Genomic DNA, 12,380 nt, shown 5'->3' on the forward strand with positions numbered 1-12,380 from the left:
GGCCCAATCAGAGGTTCTGTAATGGTAGCACAGAGACTTATTGCTGAGCGAGCGTGCGCTTCTCACAAGCGAGTGCATTCAGGTCATTCTCCAGTGTCTGTCTCAGTTCAGTCTGGGGTGAACACTTCCACTTAAGCTGTTTCAAAAAGCATTGGGGCTTACGGCGGCATCTGCCGTCATTCCCTTTACATATGAGACCTCTTCATGGCTGGCTCAAGCACTGTGCACCACGACATGCCTGGTGCCAAGGGCGCATGCGCATAGCTATATCACACCGCTGTCTAGCTGCTACAGCACCTTGGACAGCTCCTGCTTTCTACCAGCAAAGTGTCAAGCTGGGGGGCAGGTTTTCAGGCAGAAACTGGTGACCACAGAGGCTTCCAACGCAGGTTGGGGTGCATTGTGCAACAGGCGCCCGGCCTTCGGCACTTGGGCAGGTGCGAGGAGGGTGTGGCACATCAACTGCCTGGAGCTGTCGGTTGTTTTCCTAGCCAAAAATTCTCTGAGTTGGTTACAAGATTGTCGGAAGTCGAGAAATGGATCGATTATCTGGAGTCATCGGAGAGAGAATTATCTGTTAATCCGCTGGTGACCAAGATAGATGTGGAAAGCATTTTGGAAAAACTGGAAGATATTGAGAAGAGGAGCCGACGAAATAACGCCCAGATTTTTGGAATTCCTGAGAACGAAGAAGGTCACGATATGGTGAAATTCCTAAAGGAGCTCTTCCTGAGTCTGCTTGACATAACAGGCCATAAGCTGGAAATCAAGTGAGCTCACAGAGTCCCAGCTCACAGATCCTCTGAGGGAGACAGGCCCCGATCAATTCTGGCCAAATTCCTGAGATCATCCGATAAAGATCTTGTGTTGCGTGAGACTAGGAGCAAAGAAAGGCTTCTTTGGAAGAATCACAACATTTTCTTGTTCCCATTTTTTGAGAATTTGACGAGAGAAACGTGATCGATTTAAGGAATGCAAGAAACTCTTACACCAACGGAAGATGGCTTTTGCACTGATGTTTCCAGCCAAATTGAGAATGGATACTAAGGATGGATGCAAAATATTTACATGCCCACAACAAGCATTGTCTTTCATAGAGTCAATGGACTGAGGAAGTCATGGTGTATCTCTCTCACGTGCCTCAAGTGGACTGACTCACTGAATATGCCTTTGGCCGTCCGAGGAAAGTGGGTGCCTTTTTTGTTTCTTTTTGTGCTGGTTCCACCTAGCGGCTGGAGTTTGTTTTGTGGAATAACACTCCTTGGGACAGCTGTGGATGAATCTGCTCGTTCTTTGTGCTTATGCCTCCTATTGGATGGAGTGTGTTTCCTGGAGTATTTTTTTGCAGGACATTGGAATGGTTATGTCGTTTGCTGCACTCACGAGCAGCCGGCTCACTGTACATTTGTTTGACTGTCTGAGGAAACTGAACAGCTTTTAATTTGTAATTTTTTATTTGTTTTGTGTGTGTGCTGGTTCCGCTAGCGGCTGGAATTTGTTTTGTGGAGGAACACACCTTCGAGACATCTTTGTGAATGAATTTACACGTTCTTTGCGTTTATTCTGCCAATTGGCTGGAGTTTGTTTTAGATATTATTTTCTGTTATGAAATTCTGTCTCGCAGAATCTGTATTGAAGCACTGGACTTGAGCATTCTGACGGCAAGGTTGTTGCGGGGACTCTCGTAGGCGTACATGGACTGTTTGAGTTTAGAGGGATGGACTCCGGTTGGCGCTGTTGTGCGCGGGTTAATGCACATGTTTTTCTTTTTTCTGTTTGGTGGTTCAGGGGGAAGTTTGGGGTTTGATTTTTGCACTAATGGGGAATGTGGTGTTTATAATTTTATTTTTGACACACAATTTATTTTTTCCTCGTATGTCAAAATGTCAAATGTTAATATGAGTGGATTGTTTCTCTCTAATCTGGAATGTGAATGGGTTGGGGCACCCCATAAAAAGAAGGAAGGCTATTTCTTTTCTTAAACGTAAGAAATATGATATCTTTCCCCGCAGGAAGCTGAAACTTTTGGGAGGATATGGGGTGGACATGTTTTCTTTAGTGCTGGCTCAAGTAAGAGCAGGGGAGTCATTACATTAAGTAAACATCTACAATTCAAATGTCTCAAACAGATTAAAGATAAATTAGGAAGAGTCATTATTGTTTTAGCAGAAATTCAGGGGCAACAGTTGATTTTGACTAATATTTACGCACCTAACATTGATGAACAGGGCTTTTAGATCTTGAAGGGATATTGCAAGCCCCTGGCACCCCTCATGATATAATATTGGGAGGAGACTTTAATCTTTTGATGGACTCAGTCATTGATCATATTGAAGCAAAAGTGTGCAAGCCCCCTAGAGCAACATTGACACTTCACAGGATGTGTAAAAATCTTGGTCTTACAGATATTTGGAGACTTTTGAACCCATCTGGTTGGGGCTATAATTTTTTTTTTCATCAGACCATAAGAATAGATTTTTTCTTGATATCTAAGTCCCTCATTTCATCTGTTGTGGATTGCTCAATTGGAAACATTTTAGTCTCGGATCACACCCTGGTGAGTTTAGAGGTGTTGCCACATATGGAGAAAAAGAAATCATATAGTTGGCTCTTTAATGTTTCCCTTTTCCAACAGATGTTAAAGGCTGAAATCAATGTTTATATGGAGACCAGCTGGTCCTCAGTATCCTCTGTGGGCATGGCTTGGTATGCACTATAGGCAGTTCTAGGGGGTCGGATCATACAGTATGCCTCATTCATCAAAAAATCTAAAGCACGAGAACTCGTGGAGTTGGAAGAGAATATTAAAAGTACCGAGACAGAGCTGAAGCGCCGAATGTCATCTGATGGCCTCAGAGAATTGACCCGATTAAAATACAGATATAATACTGTTTTGTCACGGAAGGTGGAGTTTTGGGTTTTTAGGGCAAGACAGTCATACTTTGAGTCGGGGGACAAAGCAGGGACGTTTTTGGCTAGATATATAAAGCAGAGAGAGTCTTTTTCTACAGTTCCCTCAGTGAAATCTGCTGATGGTGAAATATTTACCTTGGCCATTGATATTAATAATGCTTTTAAAGAATTTAAAATCTTGATCTCTATAGTTCCATGTCTTCATCTATTGATGAAGATTTTAGAAACTTTGTGTAATCATTAGATCTCTCTAAACTGACGAATGAGCAAAAAAAATTATCTTGATTCTGAGATAACCTTGGAGGAGCTTGACAAGGTAATTAAGGCCCGGCCAAGGCTCCGGGGCCAGATGGTTTTGCCACCGAGTTTTTTTAGATCTTATGCTACAGATCTGGCTCCACTTTTGTTAGAAGTTTATACAGAAACATTAAAGAATGGAAAGCTTCCGCCAACCATGACACAAGCCTGGATCAGTCTGATTCTTAAAAAGGACAAAGATCCAAGCGAGTGTAAGTTACCGTCCAATTTCCCTGATCCAGCTAGATGTTAAAATTTTGTAAAAAAATTCTGGCTAACCGATTAAGTAATGTTATGACATCTCTTATACATATAGATCAGGTGGGGTTTATTCGGGCCGTAGCTCTTCTGATAACATCAGGCATCTCATCAATAACATGTGGTCAGTAGCGAATGATCAGACTATGGTTACTGCCATCTCACTTGACGCCAAAATGGCGTTTGATATGGTAGAATGGGATTTTCTTTTTAAGATTTTGGAAATATATGGGTTCGGGAAAACTTTTATTAGTTGGATTAAGTTACTTTATAGACACCCGGTAGCGGCGGTACAAACGAATGGATTAATTTCAGATTATCTTACTCTGGACAAGGTCACCCAGCAGGGTTGCCCTCTTTCCCCATTATTGTTCTGTCTTGCCCTGGAACCATTAGCAGCTGCGATAAGAAAGGAAGATGATTTTTTTATTTTTTTATTACTATGCGTTCAGTCTCAGACATTTGGCTTATTGGTCACTTCCACCTGAGAGAGCCCCTCCCTGGTTCTGTACAGTAAAGGAAGTTCTTGCCCCTATTTCGCCATTGCAAAGCCTTTCTATCAAACTAACTGGAGAAGGTAAGTTACATCCCGTTATCTCACATTTGCACTCGGTATGGACAAAAGTGTCCAGACTGTTTAATTCAGACATTTTTTTAAATGTTTCCTCGAGCATATGGCTGAACCCAAAATTATGTTTGAATAAATCTCCTTTCTGCTGGTCAGAGTGGATTGTGAGGGAGGTTAATACACTCGGTGACCTATATGAGAGTGGAGTGTTGAGATCTTTTGAAAATATGGTTCAACAATTTAGGATTCCCAGATCTCAGTTCTTTAGGTATTTACATCTGCGCCACCTGCTCTGTACTATTTTTGGGGGAAGTATACACCCCCCTAAAGTGGCAGATACTCTGGGAGTGGTGATTACTGCTTTTGGAAAAGGTCATGAGGCATCAGTGTATTACTCCCTGCTAATTCAGAGTCTGGGGGATGGAGCTTTAACTTTGCTCAAGAGATTATGGGAGAAAGATCTAAACTTGGTATTGGAGGAGGTAGAGTGGCTAGCATTCTAAAAAACATCAAGTCTACATCTAGAGATGCAAGGGTGCGCCTTATGCAATTTAAGATTTTACATAGATTCTATTGGACCCCCTCTAGATTGTATAGGCTGTGTCTTAAAGACACACCCACCTGCTGGCATTGCCAAATAGAAGATTGAGGCACAGCCCATGTTTTATGGGTGACATATTAGATACTCAAATCTCATTTTGCCCCAGACTCTGTATTTTAGGTGATGGGGCGGTCATTGATGTAGGAGATAAGTACATGAAGAATTGGATCCTGGCCAGTGTTATGGTGGGCAGACAGGTTAACCTTAGAGGATGGAAGTCAGCTGGAGCCCCCTCGTTTTGTGAATGGTACGAGGAGATGGGCAGGGTAGCAGCTTGGGAAGAGTTGTCATATAGAATGCTAGGCAACATGGATATGTTCATCAGGAAGTGGGGCAGCTATTTGGCCTTTTTGGAGGGCTCTCGGGGAGGGGCAGTGGAGGGAGACGTGTTGTTTTAAATGTATATGTTGTAGCCTTTTTGTTTTTGAATGTATACTTTTATGTATTTCTAAATATTTTCTACTGTTTTATTGTGTTTGTGTGTCTTTGTCAATTACATTTGTGAGTTACATCTGTTTGTGTTGGGGGGGGCGGGGGTTAATGTTCTGGAGAAAGGGTTGTAAATAATATGTGATTCCAAATATTCTGTTATTTTTTTTATTATTATTTTTAAATATATGTTATATGGAATAAAACTGTTAATAACAAAAAAACAAAAAGGCACTTTTTAATTATGTATCCAGGTTATTACAGATAGAAGAAACACTGAAACAGGTTTTGAGGATTAAACAAAAACTATAGGAACATTCTTATACATGTACCAATTACTGCATTACATATTAATGTAATACTGTATTTTTTTTAGTTTGTTGGATGGTGATACTGTATATTTTTTACTTTTGTGACAAAGGTGACACGGCTAAGGTAAAAGTGTATGGAAAGGTGTACAATGTTCAGAGGAAGCAAGCAACATACGGGGATGAGGGACTGATATACTCTCTCTGGGGTCCATCTCCTGGAAGACATTCGAGATGCTGTCACCAAGGCAACAGGCCATACCTTCAATTTTGTTTTGATAAACAGGTAATTAAAGGAATAGTTCATCCAAAAATTAAAATTCTCTCAACATTTACTCACCTTTATGCCATTCCAGATGTGCATGACTTTTTTTCTTCTGCAGAACACAAAGATTTTTTGAAAAATATTTCAGCTCTGTGGGTCCATACAATGCAAGTGAATGGTGACCAGAACTTTGAAGGTCCAAAAAGGACATAAAGGCAGCATAAAAGTAATTCATACGACTCCAGTTGTTAAATTCATGTTTTCAGAAGCAATATAATAGGTGTGGGTGAGAAACAGATCAATATTTAAGTCCCTTTTTTTTTCCATATATCACCACTTTCACTTCCACATACTACTTTTTTTTTGGCGATTCACATTCTTTGTGCATAACGCCACCTACTGGTCGGGACTGGTCAAAGGTGAAGATTTATAGTAAAAAAAAATACCTGTTTCTCACCTACACCTATCATATTGCTGCTTACAACATGGTTTTAACCACTGGAGCATATGGATTAGTTTTACGCTGGCTTTATGTGCTTTTTGGAGCTATAAAGGTCTGGTCACCATTCACTTGCAATGTATGGACCTGCAGAGCTCAGATATTTTTCTAAAAATCTTTTGTGTTCTGGGGAAGAAAAAAAGTCACACTTCTGGGATGGCATGAGGGTGAGTAAATGATAAAGTAAATTTTAATTTTTGGGTGAACTATTACATTAAACTGATGTTGACATCACTGCTCTTCACCTGAACATGGATGATGAAGCACTGCAATGCATTGCTTACCATAGAAATCATGCACTTTCAATGTGAAAACCCGACATTGTGTTTATGTTGCTACCATCAGGTATAAAAGATGGTCATGATCACATGGGAGAGCACCGCGATGATGAACGGGAACTCAATCCTGCCTGTCCTATTGCCTCTGTCTCTAAGGGCTGCCCATGACTTAATTTTCCGACATAAGAATGCACGTACTAGTTCTGGCAAATGTCAGATTGAGCCAGTGAAGCTGGAGCTGGCCTGTGGGAGTCTTCTGCTCATGAACTATCCCACAAATACATTCTACTATCAGTCTTCCGGCCTGCAAAAAGGTCAAAACACCACGCATCAACCTCACTTACAGGCGCATAATGAAAGACAGACAGAAAAGTGGCACTAAAATGGAGTGACAGTTTCCAACCTGGTATCATTACAGACCATGTACTGTAAATCTTGCTACCTCAAAGTATGAGAAAGCTTTGCGAAATGGTAGTGCTCTTTTATCACATAGTTCTTTTGCGCACTTTTTTTTTTTTTTTTTTTTTTTAATCAGTCTATTTCACTTTCTGTTAGTATTGGCATAGCCTAGTTTACTGGTCATAAACCAGATGTACAGTAAAATGGTCTTATGATCTCAGTACAAAAAAAAAAAAAATTAAATAGTAATGTGATATCCACAGCATATTCACATTTTATATTTGTCCACCCCCCCCACCCCCCAAAAAAAAGCATTTTCAGGAATATTCGAAGGAAATGTTTGTTTATTTATTTTTATTAGAAAACCAATAAACTACATGTGGAATAAATAGGTTAGACACAACCATACTTCTGTACAAGACATTTCCATTATCAACGGGGAAAACAAAACAATATGGTCCCAATGAATAACTTTTGCTAAAAGTTTCAAATATTGAACTACAGAAGGCAATAGTTTGGCGAAATACTGTGGCAAAAACATAAGGGTAGCAAAAACATAATAGTATAAATATATACATTTTATTTTTCAAGCAGACAGAGTAATTTTGAAAAAGTCATACTTAGTGTTAACATTCCAGCACTGCTGGACGGAGTATGAGGTATTCGCACAGCTGTCTACCCATAACATGTCTGTGTTACAATCTAATCAATGTCACTTTAATTCCTTGGACGACGACACAAGCAGTCAGTACAGTTGCTGATAAAAGTATTTCCTTGATTTGACATTTTAAAATTATGCAATTATTGTATTCCTTGTGTACAGTGGAAGGTTGTAGTGCTGTTGAAATGGCAACCAGCATTTCAAAGCTTGGTTTGAACACCACAGTTTAACTTGAGCAATAGTGAAAATGAACAGTTGAGGCTTATGTGGATATTAAAATGAGGAGAACCTAAATGTGGGCACTTTTGGAGAAGTGTGTAGACAAACCAAAAAAAAAACAAACAAAAAAAAAACACCCATCTCTCAGTAACACAAATGCACTCAAGACCTATGCTACAGGCTATGGTCTTCATAGGAGAACTTGAATGACTCAACTTGTGACTAGTACCATTTGAAAATGTAATTTTTTTTATATTTAGCTACTTAAGGTGAACTATCACTATTCAAACTACAGCAGCAGAAATCAGTTACTTTCAGCATGATTAAGAAAACAGTGTTTTGACCTTCCTGAGTGAACAAGAAAAGGTGAGTGATACAAATTTTGAAGATTGCAAATGGCAGTTGATATCAGTGCCGGTTTGGAAAAACTATGGCAGTTCCAGTGCCATTTCAGTTGACAGTACTGATCTTTGCAAAATAAATAGCATGTAGTGATTGTAGGGCACCATGAACCGTTTTAAGATCTGTACAATATCTCAGCTTGATTCTTAACTTTTCCTCAATTCATGTTCCCATCTATTATGGAATGAAATGATCCAGGCTTGCACTCTGCACTGGAAAATGACTGCAAGAGACAAATGGTTTTCTCTGTAAAGGTGAATGGATGGTTGTGGTGAAGGCTGTAGAAGTGAAGAAAAACCTCCTTTTCTTTGTGATGCATTTCAAGAAAAGAAACTGGGATCGCAAATGTCATGCCAAATGCTGCCAAAAGACAGTTAGCTTTCCTCAGAGGAAGAATCCATTTTCCCTTTTTTGCTTGGGGGAGCACCATCTTCCAATTCCTTCAATAGAAACCACTGAATCAGTTATAAAGCAGAAAAAGGACAGCTGATCTCTGACTGAAAAATGTAGCTATTTCTTGGTGAGGAATAAGACAAAGGAAATAGGTTAAATTATTTAGTCAAGTCATAGTCCTGGAATAACATAATAATAATAATATAAATGTAATTTCAAATGATTTCTTTGCTTTGTGTGAGTAGTACTCAATAGATTTTCATTATTTTTTGATCCTGTTGCAAGAGATGATTTAAGCACATACCTGGGCCGATTTTGAAGAGTCTAAAAAGTGTTCCGAATCCCCCTGTGACTTGCTGTCCCTTTTAGCTGTTGTAGACTCTGATGAGCTGTGATTTTGTTCTGAAAATAAAGAAGTGTCATTAGATACATTACCCTAAAAATCCACAAACACCACAGGCAGATCAAGAACAGAGGATAGTATGATTTCCATATTAGTTAAGGACTTAAGTTCAGTGACTAACCCTTATGATCCTGACCAGATGAAGGCTGTTTGGAAGGACATTGGTCACTTTTCAAGTCATTGCCGTCACTCTGAGTAGCTGCCATGGGTTCAGGTGTAGGACTTGTGTTGTTGCTGTTCTCTTGCTTTAGTGGGGATGAGTCTGCAATGGAGCTCTGGTTACTGTTATCATCTGTATGTGAAGAACAGAAACACTAGATTAAACTTTTGCCAATCGACCAGTACATGTCTGTTAATGGATGGTTAAGTGTCAGAAAAGAAAATGACCTCAGTTCATTAGGAGTTCATGAACCCCCTCTATTGGATAAAAAGGATAGTGCCATTCTAACCCATTGATTATAATGTTCAAAACTCCATAAATGATGTGAAATTACAGGCCATTTTTGGGATACTTAAATATTTCATACATGTCTAGAAGACTAATTGTTTAGGAATCACAAAGATAACACCTTTGTGCCCATTTTCATATTGTGCTACAATCTTCTGGCTTTAACAACCACTATAATTTATAAATAATTGCCTAGCAACAGCCAGAAAAGGCTGCCATAACATTATTTGGAGATGAAACTGATAAGTAACAGGTCTACAGCATTACCATGCATATCCATCATTCCTGGAGAGGAGCTGTTCTCAGGGGTTGTGACCTCAGAACCATACTTGTCATCTTTGCCCTTCTTCTTGTTTTTATTCTTCTGCGTTACATACATAAATGCATTGTCATTTTTTTCTCTCCATTTGACGTTGTGGAGAGCAATCAATCAGTGAACAACATCTTTAAAAAAATAAGACAAATCAAGCAATGTTCACTTTATTATCCTACAATTTAATAAAAGTGCAATGATCTGGGCCACCAGCAACCAGAAAAAAAAAAAAATATATATATATATATATAATCATTTCAAATTCCTTAACACTAGCAAAAAAAAAAAAAAAAAAATGTTAAAATTAAATTTCACTTACATCATCTGACTTGGGTTCTGTCACTGGTACCCACTTGTAAATTCGCAGTGATGTGTCACCAACGGTCACCCATTTCTTCTCCCTGGAGAACACCACATGCATGTCATTGTTAGACTGATATCAAAGACAAAGGACACAAGCTTAGCGGTTAAGGCTCTGGGTTACTGATCAGAAGGTCAGGGGTTCAAGCCCCAGCACTGCCAAGATTCCACTGTTGGGCCCTTGAGCAAGGCCCTTGACCCTATCTGCTCCAGGGGTGCCATATCATGGCTGACCCTGCACTCTGACCCCAGCTTAGCTGGGATATGTGAAAAAAAAAGAATTTCACTGTATATGTGCAAATGTATAATGTATGATAAATAAATACAATTATTAAATTATTATTATTATTACTATGGCAAGCCAAATTGACTTAAGCATTCGCAGGACATGAATTGTTGACATCAACAATTCAATTTTCACTATTTAAAATTCTTATTCTTGATATCAGGAATGTAATAACTACTAGTGAAAGTGCTAATTTTTGATATCAGTAATTACATTTGCACTGAAATGAACTGAATTCTTGATGTAAAAAATTACATTATGAAATACACAATTTTGATATCAAAAATATAATTTCAAATAGTTGAAACTGTAATTCTTGATATCTGTAACTGCATTGACCCTCTAAAATAATCTGGTGGAGTATTACCAATTTAATACATATCAGAAATGTCTTCAGAGGTATTTCTGTCTAAAGAGCATTTACAGATTACATACAGCAAGTTATTTTCTAACATGTTATCACGGCATCTCTAGTACTGTGCCAAAGTCTTAGGTGCATTATATTTGTCTTAAAACGGATATTTGATATATTCTGCTTTTATTGTATCAGTAGGAAATATCCATTTTAGATTTCAACATTCCCTTTGCAAATGGACTCAACATCGAGTCAGTTTGGCATTACATGAAGAGACAGACGCAATTTAGACAGCCAAATAGATAGAAGAAGTGTGGTGAATTCTCCAAGAAGCTTTGAACATCCGATCTGCCAACAACCAAGAAAAACTGTCCAGGTGTACCTAGGAGAATTGGGGCTGTTTTGAAGGCAAAGGTGGTCACACCAAATATTGATTTAGATTTTTTTTTATGTTTACTGGACTTTGTATGACATTAAGTGATAAATGAAAACTATTTATGTGATTATTTTTTAAGACATCCTCATTATGTGACATTTTTCACAGTACTGTATACTAAACTATTTTACTCTAAACAGACAACTTTTACCGTGCAAGTTTTTTTTTTGTTTGTTTTTTTTTTCAGCAATCGTGTAGTGATGGAGGCAGTATGATTAAGAGAACTATACTATGTGTAGAAAAATATTTTAATTCAATAAAATGTTTCCTTTAAATAAGTGTACAAGCTGACAAGAAGAGAGAAAAATTACAAAAACCTATTCAACTATCTATTTATCATAAACGAGTAAATTAAACCACAATCAATGTTATTTAAAAATATACTTTTGTTCTGGTTATTGTTGATGTCATAATGGCTCAAATGCTTTTTCATTGAGCAAACTGTAAAAGTCAAAGTCAGAGTGTAAAAGTGTGGGCGATGCTGAACCTCCGCGCTGAATTTAAAGCCCCTGTCGCACACGTGCGCGAGTCGCTCAGACGACATGAATCTCAACGGCAGCGGCACTTTTTGTTCGGTACGGACACGATGGGGACTGACGTTTGACTCCTCTCGGCTCGTAAATGCTTTTCAGCCGGCATTACAGGCTCAAACAGCAAAGCCTTCATGTGACTGCAACGAAATGGCTTCTTGGATCAACCCACATAAAAATTTGATGGAAGACAAAATTTAATCTACACTTTTTCTAAACTGTTTATTTTAAATAGCGGGTAAAAACATCTACCGCGCGACGTTACGTGGACACAGCACAGCTGACTGGTATTTCTGACTCAAATTGAAGTGGATTAAAGGCTCTCTTTCCTTTCAATTCATTGTTTCTCGTCGTCTCTCCTCCCCCACAGACTGACTGTACTGTTCGTTAACGGGTGGACGCTCTCTTACCATTTCCGCACTTTTTCAATTGCAGCCATAACCCGCTTGATGTCATCTTTCGCCCTGCTCCGCGTCTCCGCGCGAACCGACCTGCCCGACATTACTGCTGTTGGTAAAATATCTTTTTGGTCGCTGGCTGTTTAGACACAATCCGAATGCACTCAGCACAGGAGCGAGGCGGGGTTTGTGCGCCTGCGCCGACGCCAAATGCCCTCGAAGCATGAGAGACGGTCAATGCGGGCACACGTTTCGATCTTTTGTTGGGGAACTAAAAAAGAAAATGATATTTTAACATATTGCTGAGTGATTTAATCAAAGCGGAAAGACAACTATGATAACAAACACTGTTTACGCATGT

General features: G+C 39.0%; 1 protein-coding gene and 1 pseudogene across 1 annotated transcript; one reads left to right on the top strand and one right to left on the bottom strand.

The window, feature by feature from the left end:
- Nucleotides 1–5,243: 5,243 nt before the first annotated feature.
- LOC127440165 (DNA oxidative demethylase ALKBH2-like) lies at nucleotides 5,244–6,808 on the top strand (annotated as a pseudogene).
- A 351-nt stretch (nucleotides 6,809–7,159) lies between these two features.
- Nucleotides 7,160–12,359, bottom strand: LOC127440164 (B-cell CLL/lymphoma 7 protein family member A-like). The gene is made up of 6 exons (XM_051696617.1): nucleotides 12,032–12,359; nucleotides 9,974–10,055; nucleotides 9,609–9,705; nucleotides 9,015–9,185; nucleotides 8,795–8,892; nucleotides 7,160–8,537 (listed from the first exon to the last, which is right to left on the bottom strand). The coding sequence occupies exons 1-6, from the start codon at nucleotides 12,121–12,123 to the stop codon at nucleotides 8,472–8,474; spliced, it is 606 nt and encodes a 201-aa protein (XP_051552577.1). The 5' UTR covers nucleotides 12,124–12,359; the 3' UTR covers nucleotides 7,160–8,471.
- Between the last annotated feature and the right edge of the window lie 21 nt (nucleotides 12,360–12,380).

This window comes from Myxocyprinus asiaticus, chromosome 4, assembly GCF_019703515.2.
Source record: "Myxocyprinus asiaticus isolate MX2 ecotype Aquarium Trade chromosome 4, UBuf_Myxa_2, whole genome shotgun sequence".
Taxonomy (NCBI): Eukaryota; Metazoa; Chordata; class Actinopteri; order Cypriniformes; family Catostomidae; genus Myxocyprinus; species Myxocyprinus asiaticus.